Source organism: Cajanus cajan, chromosome 1, assembly GCF_000230855.2.
Source record: "Cajanus cajan strain Asha chromosome 1, NIPB_CcT2T_4, whole genome shotgun sequence".
NCBI lineage: Eukaryota > Viridiplantae > Streptophyta > Magnoliopsida > Fabales > Fabaceae > Cajanus > Cajanus cajan.
This window is the reverse complement of record NC_138517.1, coordinates 84,060,321-84,082,951: the sequence shown is the minus strand read 5'-3', so window position 1 is coordinate 84,082,951 and position 22,631 is coordinate 84,060,321. Positions and strand designations below refer to the sequence as shown.

General features: G+C 27.6%; 2 protein-coding genes across 2 annotated transcripts; one reads left to right on the top strand and one right to left on the bottom strand.

The window, feature by feature from the left end:
• Positions 1-5,713: 5,713 nt before the first annotated feature.
• On the bottom strand, positions 5,714-7,851 carry LOC109804116 (glutelin type-D 1). The gene is made up of 3 exons (XM_020365892.3): positions 7,570-7,851; positions 6,663-7,383; positions 5,714-6,084 (listed from the first exon to the last, which is right to left on the bottom strand). Exons 1-3 carry the CDS (start codon positions 7,763-7,765, stop codon positions 5,931-5,933), a joined length of 1,071 nt encoding a protein of 356 aa, XP_020221481.2. The 5' UTR covers positions 7,766-7,851; the 3' UTR covers positions 5,714-5,930.
• Positions 7,852-10,678: 2,827 nt separating this feature from the next.
• LOC109803516 (lipase) lies at positions 10,679-17,653 on the top strand. Its single transcript, XM_020365128.3, has 11 exons — positions 10,679-10,877; positions 11,011-11,082; positions 12,595-12,674; positions 13,266-13,331; positions 13,473-13,520; positions 13,620-13,687; positions 14,421-14,493; positions 14,568-14,729; positions 16,012-16,206; positions 16,899-16,987; positions 17,139-17,653. The coding sequence occupies exons 2-11, from the start codon at positions 11,016-11,018 to the stop codon at positions 17,359-17,361; spliced, it is 1,071 nt and encodes a 356-aa protein (XP_020220717.1). The 5' UTR covers positions 10,679-10,877; positions 11,011-11,015; the 3' UTR covers positions 17,362-17,653.
• The last annotated feature ends 4,978 nt before the right edge of the window (positions 17,654-22,631 follow it).

Below are 22,631 nucleotides of genomic sequence, written 5' to 3'. Positions count from 1 at the left end.
ATGATAACTAGATTCTAAAGATGTATCATTATGGAGAATATTGTCTAAAATATATGAGGTCAAACTTTTACATTTGTTTATGAAAAATTATATCAATTTTGTACTAACTCAAATTTAAATTAAATTATTAGGACATGGCAGAGAATATACTCCATAATCAACCATATAACATGGGATGATGCTCGTATCATGGGGAATCTTCTTCATTTACAACAACTACAAAAAATCATGTTTATAAAACATTTAGATGAACACTTCATGTTTGCTGTTAACAACAAATTAATCTGATGATGATGAATGGTATACTATACCATGCACTTCTTAAGTCATTCTATTTAATGGTGTACTGCATTATCCAAATATGTTTTTTATTATTGCATGTAGTATATTAATTTGCATTTTTTATAGCTTTCTTTCTTACTAAATCTTTTTTTTTACTATATATTGATTGTCATTTTAAGTTATTGAATTCATTACATCTTATTTGACACTCTTACCCGATTGAAATATAATATTTATTGGTGCAAATTTATATATACGAAGATTATATCTTATTTAATATTTTTACTTGATTGAAGTAAAATATCCATTGGTGCAAGTTTATACATACAGGAAAAAAAAAAAAAAAAAAACTGCACCAGTAACATACCAGTTTCTATTATAATTCACATACATGTGAAGATGAGAATCAAAATCTATAAAAATAAATAAATAAATAAATAAATAAATAAAAAAATTGTACTTGTTTGAACTAGTTTTGTAAAATATTTTTCGCTTTCTTTTTAAGAAGTAAAACCTAATTGCTTCTTTAAAAATAATTTTTTTAGTGAAACTTTATTTTAAGAAAAAAAATTAAACACGGTGACCTATTGCTTACACAATCATCTCAAGTGTTCTCCATTAACAAAAATGCATTATTTCTATCACGATTTTTATTTTAAAAAAAACATTTTTTATAGTCGACAAACAAACAACAATACGAATTAAATACAAGTGTAGTCTCATGTTATTACACTTTTTTTCTTTAATTAGTTAGTTTATATTCAAGGAATAACGTACACTTATTAAACAGTAATGCATGATAAATTAAAAAACATATTCAGACTAATTTCATCATAAAATCACAAAACACAAGTTAAAATAACCTTAATTTCTTTTTTACTTGTAATCTTACGTTTTTTAAAAATACAAAAACATGCTTATGATAAAGTTAAAGTTTATTTAAGAAAATATATATATAAAAGCTAACGATCTATTCATGGTAGCTGCAAAGTTTTTCCATGTTTTAATTTTCAAGTTAAATCATTTAAAAAAAAATGCCTGTTTAAAATGAAAGATAAATTAATTTTTAATTCAAATTCAAAACACTTCTAAATATTAATATCTTTGGATAAACATCATTCTAATATATGAGAATGTGTGTTGTTAATACTTTAATTCGTACAAGCAAAGAAACTATAAATAAGTTATTAAAAGTTATAGTTATTTTATTTAAGTATTTAACTTAACTACTTATTCTATTTTGTATATCTAAACATATTATTATTTAAGTCACACACTTTATTGAATTATGAATTAAAACAAGTAATATTTAATATTTTTAAAAACTTTTTTTTATAAAAAAAATCCATTATTTCAAACATAAAAATGACAATAATAATAATAAATACTTTCAAGAAATTAAATGATATTTTATTCTAATTATCTTTAGTTATATATATATATATATATATATATAAATGCTTCAATTTCTCTAACCCTATTGGAAGTTTAATTAATATGTCAACGATTTAAAATTTTAACATCATTATTTAAAAAAAGAAAAAAAAATCATTTGTCAACATAATCACGACTATTACTAATATTAGTCACTTATAATGTTGTTGTTACAATTATTATTGTTACTTATTTTTTACCAAACAAAATTATTACTTATTTTATAAAACCTCAAGTGTTGAGAGATTATATAGAAAAGTTTAGTTATTACTGCTTCATATAATTATACATTACATTTATCAAAATTTTACAAATTATTCACAAAAGAATGAGAAGTTTATTAGTTTTTATTTTACAATTCCCCCTCTTTATTCTGCAATATTAATACAATAACAACTATTATATATTATATAAGAGTTAACATAATTTGTCAAGGGTAGAATAAAAGTAATATATAGTTATAGGTCCATCTAAAAATATTATGACATTCTTATTTGATAGCATAATCGTTGAAGATCCTTATCTATGGAAAGTGACAGTATTATTTTGTGTGTCAATCGTCTATTACATGCCAAGAAAAATTGTGTGTACCAAAGCGATAAATGATCCAACATAAGGTGAATTCATTTATATATATATATATATATATATATATATATATATATATATATTAGAATAAAAGAAAAACAAAAGGAGTGAAAACAAATATCCAATAAATATAAATAATTAAATAGAATGTACAAAATTATTTATAACCAACATTAAATATATAAATATTTTATATTTTCTTGTTATAATAAAATTTGAATTATTTTAGTAATGACGGGTCAATATAAATGAGTGTCATTATAATATCAACCAACAAAATGATATTTCACCATAAGTTCTTTACTTGTTTAAATCCTTAAGGTTAAACCACCAATTATAAATTAATTTAAACTTTATTTCTTATGGACATAGAATAACATTTATATTTATAATGTATGAAGAAATAAAAACAAGATGAGCTTAGAAAAAATAAATAAAATTAGATTATAGATAGAACTATTATAAAAATAATTAATCTAGATAAATTCAAATATTTTTAATCATTTAAAAATATAATCTAACATAATTTACAATAAAAATGGGATGTATTAAAAAAATCTATTAAATAACAAATATAAACATCATCAAATAATTAAACAACATAAACTATAAGCACCTTATTGATTATTTAATGTAAAAAGTATCACAGTTTAAACAAATAAATGAGGTTAGGTGCACCTCACTAAGTAAATATAGCTATAACATAAAATAAACAAATATAGTCTCCTCCTCATTACCTTAATAACTAAAAGATAAAGTTGCTAAGATTGCGTATGGCTGTTATTGTTGATAAGGTTGGCAAATTGACAATAATATTGACTTGAACTTGTGACCTGAGACACAAAGTACTTATGCACAACTAAATAAGTCATTAAACCAATCTATATTGTGTATATATATTATTATATAAGTTATAATATATATAATTTATTCCATGTGCAATTATAATAATTAAAATATTATTCTGAAATATAGTATAAATAAATTTTTTTTCTTAAGATATTTACAATGTAATTGAATATTATACATTTCCATTTTAGTTGACTAGAAATATAAAATTTTGAATGCATTAAAATAAAAATATTGTAGTTAATTTGTATTTATTTATTATTAGTAGTATTATTATTTATTTATTTTTTATTAATTAGTTTGTCCACTTTAACGTTTGTTTAATTTTTGTAAGTTAGTTACATTTGGATTTTCTATTGACTAGGTCCCACGTTTCTTTAATTTTGATAAGTTTGTTATATTTTGACTTTCTATTGACCAGGTCCTTTTATTTCGTTATACACCTTAAAGTTGTTTTTAATGTTAAAAATGGTTTTTTTTTTATCACTTTGAGATGTTTTCAGATTTCAAGCGATTTTTATCATTTTGATGTTTTCAAATTCCAAGTAGTCTTTTATCACTCACATGATTTTGGATTTTGAGATAGTAACACGATAGAGTGAAGCAGTACAGTATTTTTTGTATAAAGACTAATATTATGAATGATATATTTTAGATTTTTAAATAGATTTAAAAGATTAAAAGAAATTCATTTTTTAAGAAAATATTTATTTCATTCAATCAAGTTTGATTTAAGTTGTAATACAATATTTTATTTATAGAAAAAAAAAATTACCAACAAAATGCATTATATATTTTTATAATGACACTTTATCATAACTAACAAATTTTTGATGATGATATTTAATTAACTTTATCTATCTTATCTTTAAGAATAATTTTATCTATAATTGAGACGAATTTTTCATACTTCAAGGATACAATTAGAGACGGATGTATGTTAATGTTGGTGGGGGCAGTTGCCCCAACTAATTTTTTTTCTTCATTTTTTTATATATAAAATATTAATTGTTTTATAAAATATATATTATTAATTATATTTTAATTATCCTATAATATAATATAATATATTTATATTTTATTTTATTGTTTAATTATTTTTACTTTGTGACAAAATTATCTTAATTTTTTATGAGGAAAAAATTCACTTATTCCAAGATTAAGTCTTGATAGACTTATTATACTCAATAACTAATGTTCTATATTAATTTTTAAAAAATTAAATTGTTAAATTAAAAAAATTTAATGTATAAATCAAATTTATAAATTAAAAAAAAATAAAAAATCATATAATACTTCATTAGATAGATTCAAAATAATATATAAAATATTTTTTATTATATGTCAATTTAAATTAATGAAACTGAATATCAAATAATTTTTATCTTTTTAAAATTTTATAAAATTGATTTATGCATTAAAGACTTTTAATTGAATAGTTGAATACTTGGTGTAGAACATGAATTATTGAGTGAAATAAGTCTATCAAAATTTACTCTTGAAATACGTAAATCCCTCATCATTTTTTATTATTATAATATACTATATTTTTTTGCTAAAATATTTATTACTTCTTTATTCATTAAGTATGTCATAATTTAGTTTACTAATGTAGGTTATTTTTTAATTTTTATTTTATTTTTTAACCCTTTGATCATGTATATGTATATTGTGTGTTGGTAGGAGATGATCCACATTAAGAGAAATGAGAGTAATTGTCACACAATTTCTTTAATTAAATAAATTTAAATAAATAAATTTACTCTTATAAAAAATAGACATTGCACTCATAAAATATTTTACTTTAAATGAGTGTAGAAATTTAGAAGACACTAAAAGAAAATAAATTAATAATTTAATTATTTTTATCCTATTAATTTTATCATTTTATTCCTCTAATCTTAAATAAGTCACAAAAAATTATAAAGTAACATTTAAATATAATCTCAGACAGAAAGAGAAAAAAGAAAAGTTATCATTCTATTTACAAAACAATTGTAATTTATAAAAATAGAGTATTTTAAAATTTTAACCATATAAATATATTTTTTAAAAATTATTATATTTTTTTGAATAAAAATGATATAAAAATATTTTATTATTCCCACTTAACAAATTTTCTGAATCACTCGACACGACTATCATTAATAATACTTAGTATGGTCTAGTTTAAAGTGATGAGATGTAAAAGTTGTCTCCCCCTAAATTATTAAAGTTGCTACTAAAATTATTTTGGAGCATGGTTTGGAAGAGAAAATGTATCAACTATGCTTGAATCGTGTGTTTCAACACAAACATCAACCTCTATACTCTCTTATTTTAATTTGTTATTGTTGATGATTTTATGTACTGATAAATATTATATTAAGTTTTCTATGTTTTATTTCTTACAGTTTATATTACTAAACGTAAATTTGAGGTGGTCATTCACGTCAATCTAGACAGTCATGCTGCTTCCTTCGGCATAGCCATGTAAAAATTAGTTTTCGAGATTAGCTAATTGAATGTAGACTTGGAAATTCCACCCAAAAGAGTAGAAAAGGAAAAAACAGAAAAGCAGTTAAAGTTTGATTAAAATATATTTGCTACTATTTCGATAAGATAAACCAAGCATACATATATTTTAAAACTGTAAAGTAATTCCACTAATTCCTCAACACATTTCCCCTTCCAGATAACGAGTTCTTAGAGCATATAAAGCCCTTTTATTTTCCGTCTAGATCGATAAGACAGAATGGGGATGGGGAATCTTTACACCAAGCAATGGAATGTTTATTCTATTTTGGTGGAGGGAAGAAAACAGCATCGTTAGTCCTCTTTGAACGGAAGAGTTGCTCAACTCCTGAATCTACATTGAAAGCAGCCTGTAGAACCGTGGGTGATAAAGCCTTCCACACAGAGGAACTTCCAGCCAAGTGGGTAAATATAGGACTGCCAAAAGTAAGAATGAATCATAAGGATTAGTAAAACCACCATTGCATGTTATACCATACATGAAACTAATTAAGATGTGATATCAATTTCAAGAATATCTAATTCAGTTGGTTGACCAGATTGTGTGTCTCTTCATCACTGAGGTTGACTCTGATGGATAAAAATAAACCTCACCCCTTTATGGATGAGGCTAGCGTGCCTTTAACAATCAAATATATCAATCAATTGTTACAATATGCATGCAATAATATAGAATAGTTGTTCACTAATTGACTTTTCATTTTCCAACCAATATAAACATTCCTCGCAAGTATTAGGATCAGGTATGTTTTCATTTATGAATTATGATGGGTTCTATACGCCAATCGTTGGTCAGAAACTCTTAGGACTAGCATAAATCAATCGCAAGAGGGTAAGGTTCCTAAACATTGGAGAAGGTAGACACACAAATAATATGGTTATGTAAGCAAGAAAGAGAATATCAAATGGATGATTACTTCTGCAATGAAATGTATAACAACCACAAATAACATGTACTGACAATAAGGTAAAGAAGTAATACCAGAAAGACTTACTTAGGGGTGGTGATGATAGAGAACCACTCCATTCCCTCAGGATCAGCAATCTTTGAGACCACAAAGAACCTTGGCACAATGAACAAATTACCAGCTTTTATGGTTGTCTCCAAAACCCTACGGCCATCAACACCAACAACCTGAACCCTGCCACTACCCCTGACAATATAAGTAACCTGCAGAGCAGAATCACAAGAGAATCCTGGAGAACACATGGCACTTCCATCCAACCTCACAAGATCAGCCCCTAGTCCAACCTCACCAACCAAGGGAAGATTCTTGGTGTTCAACACCACAACCCTTCCACCACCCTTGATGTCAACATCCAATGGAGCCTCTTCACAGTTCAAGGCCATGCCATCCCGGTGCTCCTGTTTAGGCTCCGGAAGGCTTATGTTTCCTTCCAGCTGCACAATGCCCTGGCCAGATTGTTTTCCAACAAGGGTCTTCACATCACCCTCTTCCAAGTCCCAAGCCCTGCCCACAAACTCGGTTGAAAAGCCCGTGAAGATTCCATTGGATCCAGTCAGAAAAAAGTCAGTGAATTCACCAGCCTTGTGAGCCTTGGAAGTGTCTCCAAGGAACAGAACAACCAACTCAGTGTCTTCCTGGTTATACCACCATGTCACAACACCAAAGGGGAGTGCCAAGGCATCACCCTTCTTGATCGCAACAACCTTCTCTTCTGACTCAGGCAGCACTATTCCAGCCACTCCACTTCCTGATTCAAGAACACAAGTTCACAAATAATCAATACAACAACATAACTTCATAATACAGAATCACTTAAAATAATGAGTATAATTTTCTTGGGTGAATACATAGTATCTCACATGACATGTTTAAGGTACAATTTTATATATCAATTTCTGGTATGTTACACCACATATACGATTTCATATACTACCTTGGAGAACATAAGCGACTTTGGAAGAGTCAGAATAACGAGGAAGTGCGAATCCGTTTTTGTGAAGAGCGAGCTTGGAGGCACCAATGTTACCTTGGCCAAGCATGGGAAGCTGAGAGGGGGACCATGCGTGGTAGGACCCACCATTCCCTCCGTAAAGCTCCTTCGGCAACTGGGGAGTGAGATCAATCTCCATCAGAATCAAGACAGAAAGGGGTTTTCGAAATTGGAATGTATCAACTGCATCAATACTCAGTGGCTAATGTATATGTATATATACAGCTATCTGTAACAGAAAAACGTAACACTGGAATCAATCCTTGTCATATTCACCTTTTTTTCCATCAAAACAATTTCAGTTTTAGATCATGGATAATTATGGATCAAATCTGTTTTTCTTTCTTTTTACTATCTATCATTCTATCCGTAACTCCTATAAAAGGCTCATTAAATTTTTTTTCTTATTTTATCTTTAATTCATTCTTATCTAAACTATCTTTAGTCCACACATTTTATGGATTGTTTTAAATTTTTATTTAATTCAATTTTAATATTTTAAATAAATTATCATAATTATAAATTATTTTATATCATAAATTTCAAATATATTTTATATGTTAAAAATATCTATTTATACAAATTTTAAATATAATATATTCAAGTTTTGTTTGTATATTTTTTAAATATAATTTTTGCTCATTTATTAAACATTTAGCCCACTTTATAGTCATTTGAATAATCTTTTCTTATTAAAAGGTGAATTTTACACTTCTTAAGTGCAGCTGTCTGTTTATATTCTTTTTTATGTTAAACAAGAAACTGCAAAGTGAAATTTACAAAAAAAAAAATAAAACCAATTACAAACATGAACATCTAAACAAGATTCCTAACAATCCTATAAGAGTGCCAACTCTTTTTCGCAATTGAGATCCATAATGAGTTATTTCTTCTATGCTGTCTTAATCTTGGTGTTACAATATAAATAATTTAAATGAACAACTAATCTCACTTGTTTTTAAGTCTTTATAACTGCACTTAATCTGTTGATCAATTTTACAACTTCAAATACGGGAAGAAAAAAAAAGTGCCAGTGTAGGAGAAATGTGCAGTTAAATTTAAATGAATACAAATTGAAAAACTAAAAGGACCCTGGCTCGCATGCACAGGATTTGGTTCACACAAGCAAGGATCAATTTAATTTCCTAAAATCCCATCAATCTCAAATCCTCAAAACAAATTGTTCTTTGTAAATTCCAACTGTCATAAAAATGCTCAGAAGAAAATCCCAAAAAGTGCAAGTCTCTCCCTTCACCCAAACAAGAAAAAATTCCTCAAAGGAAAAAATAAGGATAAATTTGTTAATGTTATTTTTAGCAAAAAAAATTATGATATTAAGTAACATATGATCAGATTAAAAGAAAATTATTCAAATATAAGATACTAACCATCATAAATATTTTAAAATTTTATCTATCAAAACAAATAAGAACTAGATAGAATTTTTTTTTTAAGAATTAAAACAAATTTTATTTGTAATTAATAAATAAGGGATACAATGATGCATAGCGAGTATTAATGTGTAAAAAAATTTTCAATTGTGAAAATAATGATGATAAATGTTTTTTTTTATTTGATTGAGAAGAAATTTTTTTTTTAATATCATAAAATAAAATTAGTATTTGGTTATCTATGTATAAATAGGAGTGTTTATTTTCATATATATATATATATATATATATATATATATATATATATATATATATATATCGAGAAAATTTTAACTTTTTAAATAAAAATAATAAACTATTAAATGGAATATTAAATGGAAGTTATAAAAATTACAAAAGTCTTGTTCATACTATTTTATTGACGTGATAGTTAAATTAGGATATGAAGTGCTCTCACTAGTTTTAATAAAAATAAGGTTTAGCTACATTTTCAATGTGATTAGTACGATTTTTAAATCAAGTTTAATTTGAGTAATATGTACTTGCATTTAATATTAATCTCATTAATATATATATATATATATATATATATATATATATATGTGTGTGTGTGTGTGTGTGTGTTAGAGAGAGGAATGATCTATTTATTTCATGAGTAAGTTTATCTAGATTTACTCTGTTCAATAACTTATGTTTTACATCAAGTTTTAACGATCTAATCATTAAATTTAAAGTTTTTATTGCATAAATCAAATCTGTAGATTTAAAAAAAAATTGAAAATCATTTGATATTTCATTTCATTAATTCAAATTAATAAATAGTCATAAAATTATTTTATACATTAATTGAATTAATACAATGAAATATTAAATAATTTTTAATTTTTTTTTTTAAATTTACAGCTTTGATCTTTGCATTAAATATTTTAAATTCAATAATTAGATCGTTAAAATTTATTAAAAGATATATGTTATTAAACGGAATAAGTTTATGTAAGCTTATTCCTTGAGTAAATGAATTTCTTATATATATATATATAATATATATATATATATATATATATATATATATATCAACATCTAGAATTGAGAATATTATGAACAACACATTAAAAAAAAATGTTGGTAAATTTTCTCCCTTTGACAATCATGTTAGTTTTTTTTCTTTCATATTTTCTAATGTTTTTTGGTATGTAATCACGTTAGTTTAAAATTAGTAAGAGAAAAAATATTTTGTGTTTCTTTAACTATTCATAATTTTCTTTTATAAAAATGAAGTGTGTAGTAAGTAGTTGTGAAAGAGTATGAAGAGGTTAATGATTTAATGAAATTTTTAAAAAAATTTAAAAAATAAGAAAAGAAATGATAAAATAAATAATTATCAAAAAATGTAAAAAGATAATTTAGTATGTGAAAAATACATAAAAAATTCTTAATTTAAAGTTTTTTTTTTTTAAGTAATTGAAGGAATTTAATAGTCTAATTGAAAGTGAAAATAAAAAATAATCATAAAAAAGTATTTATTTTTATATATGGGTGTTGACGTAAAAGATAAAAAATAAAAGAAACGAGGCAACAGGAATGCACGTCACACACACTTCCATGTATGTTATTGTTGGATCGAATCGAAGGTCATCTAGCGTGGCAAATAATAACAACTTGGCCAGACGCCAGAGTGTTCCAAAACGGCACGAAAATGACGAAATGAACCCCTGCGACGTCGTATATGCTACTTCTTCCTTCTTCGTCTCTCCAACCCCAAATTATTGTTATGACTCTTTGACTTCTCCTTCATCTCTTTCGCTGGACCCAATCCTCTCACCACTCCGATTCCCGTTCCACCGTGCTTCTTTCACGCATGTATTCAACTATTTTATTTCCCCTTAATCTTACCTTTTTATTTTTCCCCAATTCGACGAGCACCAACTCATTGTTCTGTTTAATTGTAGCTATTTGACTTTTTGTTCCTTTGCTTTCTCTACTTCAATTGCAGAGTATATGGGGAAGTCTAGGTGGTTGATATTGGTTATCTGTTTATGCTTGCTTGCCTTTTCTGATGGCCGAGGTACGACTTGAACTTGCGTCTTAATGTTATTATAGCCTGTGTTAATGTTATTATAGCCTGTGTTAATGTTATTATAGCCTTCTAGGGTTTACGATATTGTTTCTTTCGTGTCACTCTGCTATAAGGATCCTTGGATTTTGTTAATTTTGTTTGGTTGGTGAAATGAAGCTTTTATTCGTTACCGAGGAAATAGGGACTCAGAGGCAGGTGATTAGGGTTTCCTCTTGGAAGAGTTCGAGAAGGAATTGAAGCCAATAGGGATATAGGGATGGAAGACTATATGTTTGCTTACGTGGCCTTGTATTGATTTGCTTTTTAAATTAGTTTCTTGGCTGTTGTTGGGTTAATGTTTTGGAAAAATGATGAGAAAATGAGCTTGGTGGGGCAGATACCTCCAGGAAGTTCATTTATCTGTTAACCTAGGTTAGGCATCGTGTTATTTCTCTTCTGTACAGTTGCTCTCTTTTTCCGGGACCTGAAAGTTTTGGGTGATGAATTTATCTGCATCCATGAATTTATCTGTATCTAATTCTATAGAAGAATACCCAAATTAAAAGGTTCTCCCTCCTTATTATAAGGCACAATTTAAACTGAAATAGTGGTCTTTTATTTTATGTAAGGCACTTTACAATTTCTATAAAGCATTAATTTTATTTTCCATCTTTTTCCCCTGTTAAATATTGTGAGAATATGTATTTTTTGTTGTTGGATAATGAAAAGAGAATTTGGGAAATAAATATTCTCTTTTGTTATGAAAATCAACATAAAACTATAAATTGTAATATAGAAGCATCAGAGAGAAAGGATAGATAGAACAACATGAGGGAGAGAATAGAAAGTTTCTTGTAATATTTTCAACAACGAGATAGCTTATTTATAGGCATAAATGGTTACAAAATAAGGTAATAATATTAAGGTGAATTATAAGCAGTAATAATGGACAACAAGCATTGAATATTCATAGCATCTTTCTTCCCTCTTATACTCTCCAATTGTCATTTATCAATTTTATTAGTATTGATACATAAGCTTTGATATAAAGTAATATCTTCACCTCTCCTATGAAAATTTAATGATAGGAACTTAGGAAGAGTAAAATTGGTATCATGATTTTATTTTATAAACCCAATAAATTCAATTAACATAACTACTTATATTGATACGCGTGATTTAGTTAAAAGTGCCTTATAATAAGAATCAGAGGGAGTATGATATGTGAGTGGCTCATATTGTGTGCCACCCAAAGGTATACCCTTTTATTTGCACTGGTGTAGGTAATGCATATTTGGAAGCATTATCTGATGCAGTGATCTGTGATGCATGCTACAAATACAATCAACAGGATCTTATTTTTTCTGTTATTGAAAAAGTTAATGAATGGTTCATATATGCTGATATGTCTATTGCATATATGAGCAAATACGGAGTCATGAGATGTGAAAAAATTATATTCTGAATCATAGGCTTGTGGATCATTCACATTTGTATAACAATTATGCCTTTTTCATGCAGAACTCCATGTTAGGCATAAAAAGAATCACTACCAATACAATCATACACTTGCTACAATATTAGTGCAATATGCTTCTGCGGTGAGTTCTTTGGGAATTTTATGTGCTCAACCGTTAAGATGTTTAGGCAGAGGATTTAAATTTTTTTGTGTGTATTATTTGTTTTCTAATCTTATCATGGATGGTAAGTCATGAATATGGAATTGTAATGAAACTTTAGAGTTTTAACTGTCCTTCTTCCTCTCTCTTTTAAGTGGGTTTGATATTATAGCTTTAATTATAAGTCTGATTTGGGTTTTTCATTGTTTATAAGAATTCCCAAATACGTATTAGAGATGGCTTTACAGAAACCATATTTTCTTTTTTGTAAACTCAATGAATTTATATCTGCTTTGCAGAACTAAACTGTTTAAAGAATTGAGTACCTTTCTCATGTGTCGAACCTGATGGAGAGACAGACTCCATCTTGGTCGAGCTATGGTCAAAATTAGTCAAAGTGGGATTTATTGAAGTATATCATAACAACTTAATAGTTTAGCTAATTTCACTTGCCTGATGCAGTGAATCTAAAGTTGCATTACGTGCATTAGCCAAGCTCCTGTTTGTTTAGGGGAATGTGTGGGAAATCTGTATGAACTATATAAAGGACTAATTTAGGTTTGGTTCTTGCAGGTATACTTGTCAGATTTAACAGAACTTTTTACTTGGACGTGCTCTAGGTGTGATGGCTTGACCAAGGTGCTGAAAACGTGAATATTGATTTTAACTTTACAAGTTCACTTATGTCATGAGTGAGCTTTGAATTATTTACGTTCTACTGTCCTACTAATTTGTCTCCTTTTAAAATACTCGATCTAAAGATATTTAAAATGGAAACAGGGATTTGATATTATAGAGTTAGTTGTTGACGTTGAGCATTGCTTACAGGTGGGTAAACTCTCATTATAGAAACAATATTTATTTTAATGTTTTGGATTAATGTATTTTGTTTTATATAATTGCAACCCTAAACAATATTTATTGTAGGCATTTGTTGGAGTGGCTGATGATCCACATGCCATTATCATTGCATTCAGAGGGACAAATGAACACAGGTGAATTTTCTTTCTGGGTTAAATATGCTTTTTTTTTGGTGTTTTGGGCCCATTAACTGTATTGGCACCTTCAAAATGGATCTATTAGAGTGTCGTGCTGTATGTGATGCCTAGATACAGATGCTCTTATGTTTTAGAAGCAAGACTGTTTTGCTCATGCATGTTAATTTTGTATGATGCTCATATGCATGTGTATGTAATTGTAAGCTAAGAAAATGCATTTAACTTGATTTGCTGTGCATGCAATGCATTATTGTCACAATGGTGTCTTGAAGATTTATAGCATATGTGGATAAGTAATATGTCTTGTTTTCATATTTATGTGCACTGGGCATGCCATTTTTTGACTCTAAATTGATCAGCAACATTCTTAAATTTTAAAATACTGTAGATGGCTATCCATATGTCCAATCATGTTTGAGATCTTGTACATTATAAATTGTTGTGAATGTTCTCATATACCAATATTTGAGAAAGTCAGAGCATAAATATCTATATTTTAAAAAAAATGTTTGGCCAACCATGTTTGAGAACAATTCAAGTTCCCTTAGGAGAACACAAGTTCCCTTATGTTGTTGACCTTTGAGAGAGCCAATAAATGTCCTATAAAGAAAATATAACGTCCATATACATGTAAAGAAGGAAAACAATTCAAGTCTGTCAGATGTTTGGCTCACCTTTGAGACAACTTAAGTTATATGCTGAGCTGATTTTTTTGTAACAACTTATACAGCTTACAGAATTGGATTGAAGATTTATATTGGAAGCAGCATGAGATAAATTATCCAGGCATGGATGATGCAATGGTGTGTAAGAGTTTAGCCTTAGGTTATGCTCTGTATTGGTGTTAGCTCTGATATATTATTATCATTGTCTCCAGGTACATCGTGGTTTTTATATGGCATACCACAATACAACAATACGTCCTGCAGTTTTAGATGCTGTTGAAAGAGCAAAAAAGTTTTATGGAGATATTCAAATTATATCAATAGGGCATTCAATGGGAGGGGCAATGGCTTCATTTTGTGGACTTGATTTAACGGTAATTATAATTTAGCTGTCTTGTCATGACTGGGTATTATACAACAAGGTTTTAGGTTCTCATGTTCCCTTTGATATTTTTGCATTAGTATTTCTATATTTTACCTCAAGCAGTGGCTTTGAATTTCTTGTGGAAGTATCATAATTTGGTAAGCATTTTATTTTTAATATTATAAATTTATATAGCTGTTGCTAGGTTTGGGTAAAAGTGAAGGGTAATATTACTCAATCGGTGGCTAATTTAGAAACTGGTCAAACATTTATGTTTTGGATTAGTGGTGTTGGAGAGCACCTTTTGAGGAGAAAATGACAGAAACATTCCTAAGTCCTAGTTTGGTCATGTGAGAAGACCAGCAGGAGCTCTAGTTATAATTTATAAAAGGAGATCATGGATGATAGTTGAGTATGAGGGGTTAAAAGCCTAAAATCTTCAGGAGAAACCAAAGGCTTTACTGTAAGACTGACTTTTCTAAAAATTTGGTGTTTTGATAGAGCTAAATGACATTATAATCATTTAGTGAGACAAGGTTGTTTGTTGTTGTCATGGTTGTTGATTTTTAAATTCTATATCATGGGAACTTTACTTGCTAGCTATAGAATTTATTTTCTTTTATCATTCCAGTGATTGATGGATACCTTCTGGTTCTTGTCACGATTTTAGGATATTCCCCATTGGTAGGAAGTTAACCACATTTATACATAGTTTTTAACTCTTTTTGATAAGCATTCAATTGTTTTTATGTTTTCTCTATATTTTTGTGTTATTTGTGTTGTGGAATTTTATAAACAGGTTGCAGTTCAGTGCATAGTTGTTTTATGTTAGTTCTGAATTACTTATTTGTAGATATGTTTCTATAAACATGTTAATCAAATAATGAACCAAAATGGTTTATAAAAGAAAAGAAGTAATGAACCAAAATGTGGGACTAGTAAACTAAACATATAATGGGTTTGTCATGGGTTATTCCGGTTAAATCTGGATTGTGTATTTTGGAACTGGTGCATATCAGATAGGTTATAAATTCAATGTTAAAGCTGAAATTGAACCAAGTCAGCTATTGAATAAATAATAATAATAATAATAATAATAATATTATTATTATTATTATTTTTATTTTTAAAACTCCAGAAACCTGTTTAGAATAGTATCCAAAATGTAAAGTGCAAAATTGTGTTATTATTTTTCTTAAAAGATCACTATTTAAGTTCTCATTTGGTCTTTTCAGGGTTTCCGTATTTTATGATGACGAAATAGTTAATTGTTTGATTTTGCATTCTTACAGGTAAATCAAAATGAAAAAAATGTTCAAGTTATGACATTTGGACAACCTCGTGTGGGAAATGCTGCTTTTGCATCTCTCTATAGCAAACTAGTTCCAAATACAATCCGAGTCACAAATGACCATGATATTGTACCTCATTTGCCTCCATATTATTATTATTTGCCACAGAAGACATACCACCACTTCCCGAGAGAGGTAAGGCACTGCCTGATGAACTGATGAAATTTGTATATCAAATCTGTTATATTATCTTCAAACTAAGTTTATCTGTTTGTTTGTGGAAAGTTATATGTCATCTGCTGTCTCTACTTTGGTTGCAATTGGATAGTTTTGTGAATATTAGAAATATTTTTTGCATATTTGTATTAATATATTAAATCGCTTCCAGTTGTATTACAAATGACAACTCTGCTTCTCTGTATTCATAATAACTCTCATCTCCATCATTGCAGCCATATTTTCCCAACACATTCAAATTCTCTGTTTATTTGTTACTAAAATCACCCTCTTCATCACTTCTGGTAGTTTTGAAAACTTTAGGAATAATGTTTGTGTGCTAATTTGTTGGGACTTGGGACAATTATGGTTTGGTACCTGTGTGTCGTTTTTGGCGTGACTTGATTTGAGATGCCATCTCTACCCTGCGTGTCCACTGATGCGATTGAGGTTCCTGTTTCCAAGCTGTTAATTAAACACATCTATTTTGAGCCGTATCTATCTGCTTGTTTGTTGCTTGGACAACACAATAACTTTAGTGTTGACCATTCTGCTGCCATGATCTATGGCTCCTGGTTAGTTTATAGCGAGGAATATGCAAACCTGCAGCTGCAGCACTTGTTTCATTAGTTTTCCCATTGTTCAAAAACCTAACAAGTTGTGGACTGCAGGTATGGCTTTATAACATTGGATTAGGTAGTCTTGTGTACAGCGTTGAGAAGATTTGTGATGGATCTGGCGAGGATCCAACTTGCAGCAGGTTAGTCTCTGTTCTGTCATAATGCCTCTGAAAATGTATAGGTCAGGAAAAGGTTTGCCACTTCATGGGCGTGAATAAAATTTAGGAGATCCTGAAATTTGGTGTGTTATGATGGAATGCTGCTGAAATTTGATTTGGTGATCTTATTCAGGTCGGTGAGTGGGAATAGCATTGTAGATCACTTGGCCTATTATGGCGTTGACATGGGATCAGATGAGCCAAGTTCATGCAGAATTGTTATGGATTCTCATGTTCAGAAAACTAGCATCAAAGATTCAAGGGGAAACTTAATCTTGTCCAGAGATCCTGCAACCCCTATCATCAAATTGAGTAGAGAGATTGACAATCAGGAAAATCCTGTTAACGTTGATTGAATTGGCAAGGGATATCTCTTGCATGATAGGTTCCAAGGTTTGCCATGGAGGCATTATAATTCGTATTTCTTCTTTTCTTCACGGTCCTTCCTAATGGCATGGACCATACAGCTGCATTTTTTATATTGAAATCGATTAATGCTGGAAGAAGATTGTATAGTCTTGGGCTCTTGTATATATGTGCTCATCCTTGTATATATGATTAATAATTCGATACTCGGTTAAGTGTATAATTTCATCTTAAAATTCCACTGAATTCGACCCCTCATTTGGGTGATAATTCTTTTAACCATTTGTCGCTTCCAGTTTAATTTTACGCAAATTTTCTGATTCTCTCATTAAACTTTTATTCATTGTTTTTTTTATTGCCTCTTTCATTATTTGTCATCATTATTTCCTGGTCTATTTGGCTAATTTTTTCTTTTATATTTTGTTTGGATAAAGTATTTACATTATCAATCAATTCAAATACTTTGTGGATTTATTTAGTGTTGGTAATAATCACAATCACAACACTATATAACGTTAGGCTTATGGTTAATTCATTTTTTAACTTTAAAGTTATTTTTAAATTAAAGTTTAGAATAACAGTTTTAAATTTAAAATGGATGTCATGATATTTCGTTTAAGTTAAAAATAGATGACTAGAGAGACAGCGATGAGAAAATAAAAGTTAGGAGTGTTCATCAATCGAGATGGTTTAGATTTGAGAAAAAATAAAATTTAAATTAATTAATTTTAATTGATTCTGTTTGGATTTGGATTTAGAATTTTTGTTTGACATAAATCAAATCAACTTGATGTTGAGTAGGTCGATTTGGTTTGATTCCTGGTATATTCAATGAAAAATAAAAATTTAAATTATTTTAAAAAATGAAAATTAAGCTTAATTTTGTCTCAAAATTCATAGATGATATTGTCATACAAGAATATAAATTTAATATTTGAGTATATTTAACTTACATTAATAAATAATAATATAAATGATAAAAAAATATATGAATAATTGAATAAATCATAATACTTCATCTATAATAATAAAATCAAAAGTTATTAGTTTAAGTAATTTAACATTTGTGTTTCTTAAATAATGATTAAGGTTTGATTCTCACATTGGTCATGTTGAGGTTTGGTCTCCACTTCAAGCATATAGTTGTGATGGAAGATATTATTTTACTCTTATAAGAGATGATCCAATAGAAAGGAGTTATATCTCTTTATCAAAACCAAAATATGATTTCAAAATTTTGATTGTTATTACTTATTTGTGAAATTTTGAATTTGAAACTAAAACACAAATTTTTTAAAGTGACACAATATGTACTACGTTAACACACCTAATAAGAATGGTAAGAGAAAGCAAAGAGGAAAAATAGAAAAAGAGAAGAAAGAATAATATGTTACTAATATTTTTTAGCATGTGCAATGTATATGATTACTTTTTGTTTTATATAATAAAAAGTTATAATAAATAATATTATTTACATATAAAAATTATATTATATTATAATTAATATTTATAATAAACAAATATTTTATCATATTAGTTATATTTTAATTTTATAATAAATAATTTATTTTGTGATATAAAATTATTTTTAACTATTGATATTTTTATTAAATATTAAAATTTAATTTAGAAATAAAGCTGAGAGTGATAAATTAAAAGAGATAAAAAAATTCTGAAAATGTAATCTTTAAAGAAAATAATTAAATTATTGAACAATATATTCAAGAGAATTATTCTATATAAAATAATTATTCTAATTTATAAAGAAAATTATTGTATACATTTTATTTAAAATATTATTAAATTCAATTTAAAATTGAAAATGATGTATATTTTTTATTAGTAAATTAAAAGGATATATTGTTAAAGTTAAAAATAAAAGGTTATGGTATGTATGTTTCAGAAAAAATTCTTATTGAACAAAAATAACTAAAAAAAAATACGGTTTGAGAACAAATGTTTGAACTTAATATATCAAGGTGAATTTGAAAAAAATATTTTTTTTGAATAATTCTTTTAAAAAATAAAAAAATAAAAAATAAGTTTTTTTAAAGCTATAATTAACTTATGCATAATTTAATTTATAAATTTTTTGGAATACTAGTTTCTTCTTAAAAATTTTTTTTTTTATCCAAATAAATCTAATAACGGAAAAAGAGAGCACAAAGGTTAGATGGAGAAGAGAGGGGAAACATTAATAGGTTATTTATAGGACAAAAAATATAAAAGAGAAAAATATTTTTTTATTTGATTGTATAGAAAGTAAAATTAAATAAAATATATATATAATATATATATATATATATATATAATGACATAAAAATCTTTATTAAAAAATAAGAAAATAAGAATAATTTTGACTTTATGTATTTTAACCGCTACACTCTTCTGGATCCAAATATGGATGAAATAATTTTTATGGTAGACATAATTTATTTGTTCATACATTATTGATAGCAAAGAGGTCAAATTTTTTAATTTTCTTTTTCTAGATTTTTCAAATTGAAGTTTCACTTATTTTGCGGATCTTACACAAAAATTACAAGAATCACAGTGGCATTGTCATTATCATCGGTAACTATGCTTCTGTGTTAGACAATTACATGAAAACAATTACTTTGCATCGTTAGCAACAACAATCACATTGCACTTGGTACATAAAAGTAATTAACCAGAATGATTTCTTTATTAATTTCAATTAACTCTAATCTCATTCTCTTCACGTCTTGGTGCTTGTTGGATTCTCTATTGTTCCTGAAACACAAACATATTTCATCTAATTTCTTTCTCAAAACTATCATGTGAATAAACAATATGTGAACTTTGGTTAACCCCACATACCTCCTCAACTTTCAAATCCTTTTCATCACCTTCAGAGGTTGAAACGTTTGTGTCTTTTATGTCTTCTTCTTCCTTCACGCTCACATCCTCTTTACACATATAAAAGCAAATTAATATTTCAAAAACCACATTTCAATCAATCACTACGTCATATACATTAAGATTTATTAATTCGTTCATGGAAATTAAAAAAAATAAAAAAACGAATACATATTATATGGTAATTAGTTGTGTTTATGAATCATGTAATATTTTTTGAAAAGAAGAATTGTGTGAAATGAGCCTACTAGAGAGAAAACAAAATTGAAGAAAGCAAATGATAAGTGTGACGAGTAAAGTTAAAAAAAATAAAAAATAAAAACTCAAGAAAAGAAATAGAAAGGAAAATTGAGTGTTAAATGGATGAAGGAGAATATGATGAAAAAAATAAAAATTGTTAAACTTTATAATCAACATCTAGTACTTTAAATTTAGTTTCATCTAAACCAAGCTTTAGAGTTTCAACTTTTTTACACCCTTTTCACTTTCTGTTGACATTTTCTCTTTGTCAATATCACTAGTCTTTTGTTCATTCTCTTTCAAAGAATCATTTTTCTCACCTTCAAACTTTACAAACTTTATTTGTCCCTTTGTAACAATAGGCTCAACTTCTTTCTAATCTTGCACATTTGTCTTCTCATTTTCACATACATATCATTAATCACTTCATCATCATCCTTGATTTTAATTTCAAATTCTTCGACACTTTCACTCTCCTTCTATTCCATTTTCACGCTGTCAACATAGTTGTTTGTATCTTTAACTACTTCATCATCCTTAATTTCTTTGATATTTTCATCATCTTTTTGTTCAAGTGGCACCCCTAAGCTCACATTGTCAACATTGTTGACTTCTTGTTATTTGTGTCTTTGATATCATCAACTACATCACCCTTAACTTTACCACCAACATTTTTAATACTTTCACTCACCTTATGTTCCATTGTCACCCCCTAAACTCATATTATCAATATTGTTGTTGTTTGTGTAATTGACATTATTAACTACTTCATCATCCATAATTTCATCACCAAGCTCTTTGACATTTTTATTAACTTTCTATTTCACTCACTTCTAAATTCACATTGTTGTTGTTTTTATCTTTTGTTTTCGTCCCATTTTTTTTAGTTTCCCTCTATGACAATTTCTTGTGTTGGAAGATAGTGTTGCTTGAAGCAACATCATGCTTGGATTTCCCACAACCCATGTCTTTTTTCTCCCTTCTACTTTTTATGTATATTTGATTAAGGTAAAGGAAACACACAAAAATAGAGGGAAACTTGAGATGAAGGTTGGAATAAGAATAACTTATTTTCTTTAGGAAAAATTATGAAGAGAAGAAAGATGATTTGTGTTATGGTTTAGCCATGAAAATATGGATTTGATGAGTGTAACAGGTGTTGTGTAACCGATTATTTTTTCTTGTGCTATAATAGGAGTTGTGCATTGGCAACTAGTTGCCTTCATTGATGGAAACACATAATATAAAGTTGTTGGTTATAACTAGAAACGACCTCAACTTTGTTTTCTATTTTTCAGTTCTCCTCTCAATCCAATATTAGACATGAGATTTAGGTACTAAGTTCACTAAAATCAAGAGAAAATAGGTAGGAAATAAATCACTTATATAACCTTTTAATTATTTAACTATATAGAAATGAATTTAATTAATTCGATAAAGAAAAATGTCAATAAAGTTTTTGTGATTATTATTGTCGTTCATGAATTGATCCAAGAACATGCTATTTTTATCTAATATTCGTCTGAAATGAGTTAATTTTAGACTTTCAAAAATAATTTTCAAGTATAAACGTAAATATGCATAATCCAATTCAGTAAAAAAAAATGCATAATCCCTTATAAGCCTTATAATTTGAATATGTAATTTAGGGTGACAATTGACAAATTATTGCATCAAGAAAAAATGATAGTGATACTCTTTTCAATATCCTCTTGTTAATATTTTTTCTATGATTAAATTAAAAATTTTGATAAATTTTATTATTAAATCAAGTGAGAGACTCGTTAAATTTGTAATTTTTAATAAATTTCAGTTATACATTTGGCATTGAATTGACTAAAAGCAAGTGAAAGTTAAATAAAATTGTGAATTTCAGTTTTGTATTAATGTCTTTGAAGAGAATTTGGAATGAAACAGAAGCAAAATAAATTGGTGATATTTTTGTTGATTGGGAGTTTAGAATTAGAGGTGGGTGTGGGTGATCTGCATCAAATTATGCACCTTGGAAAAGGCCTGCTGCAACACGGAAACATTTTCACAATTTGATTTGGTAACAAGCTTCATTTGTAGTTTCTGTCATGGCAGTTCATGATTTTGCTGTTTGGAGTAGATGATGCTTTTGGTGGTTAGGGAGGCTATT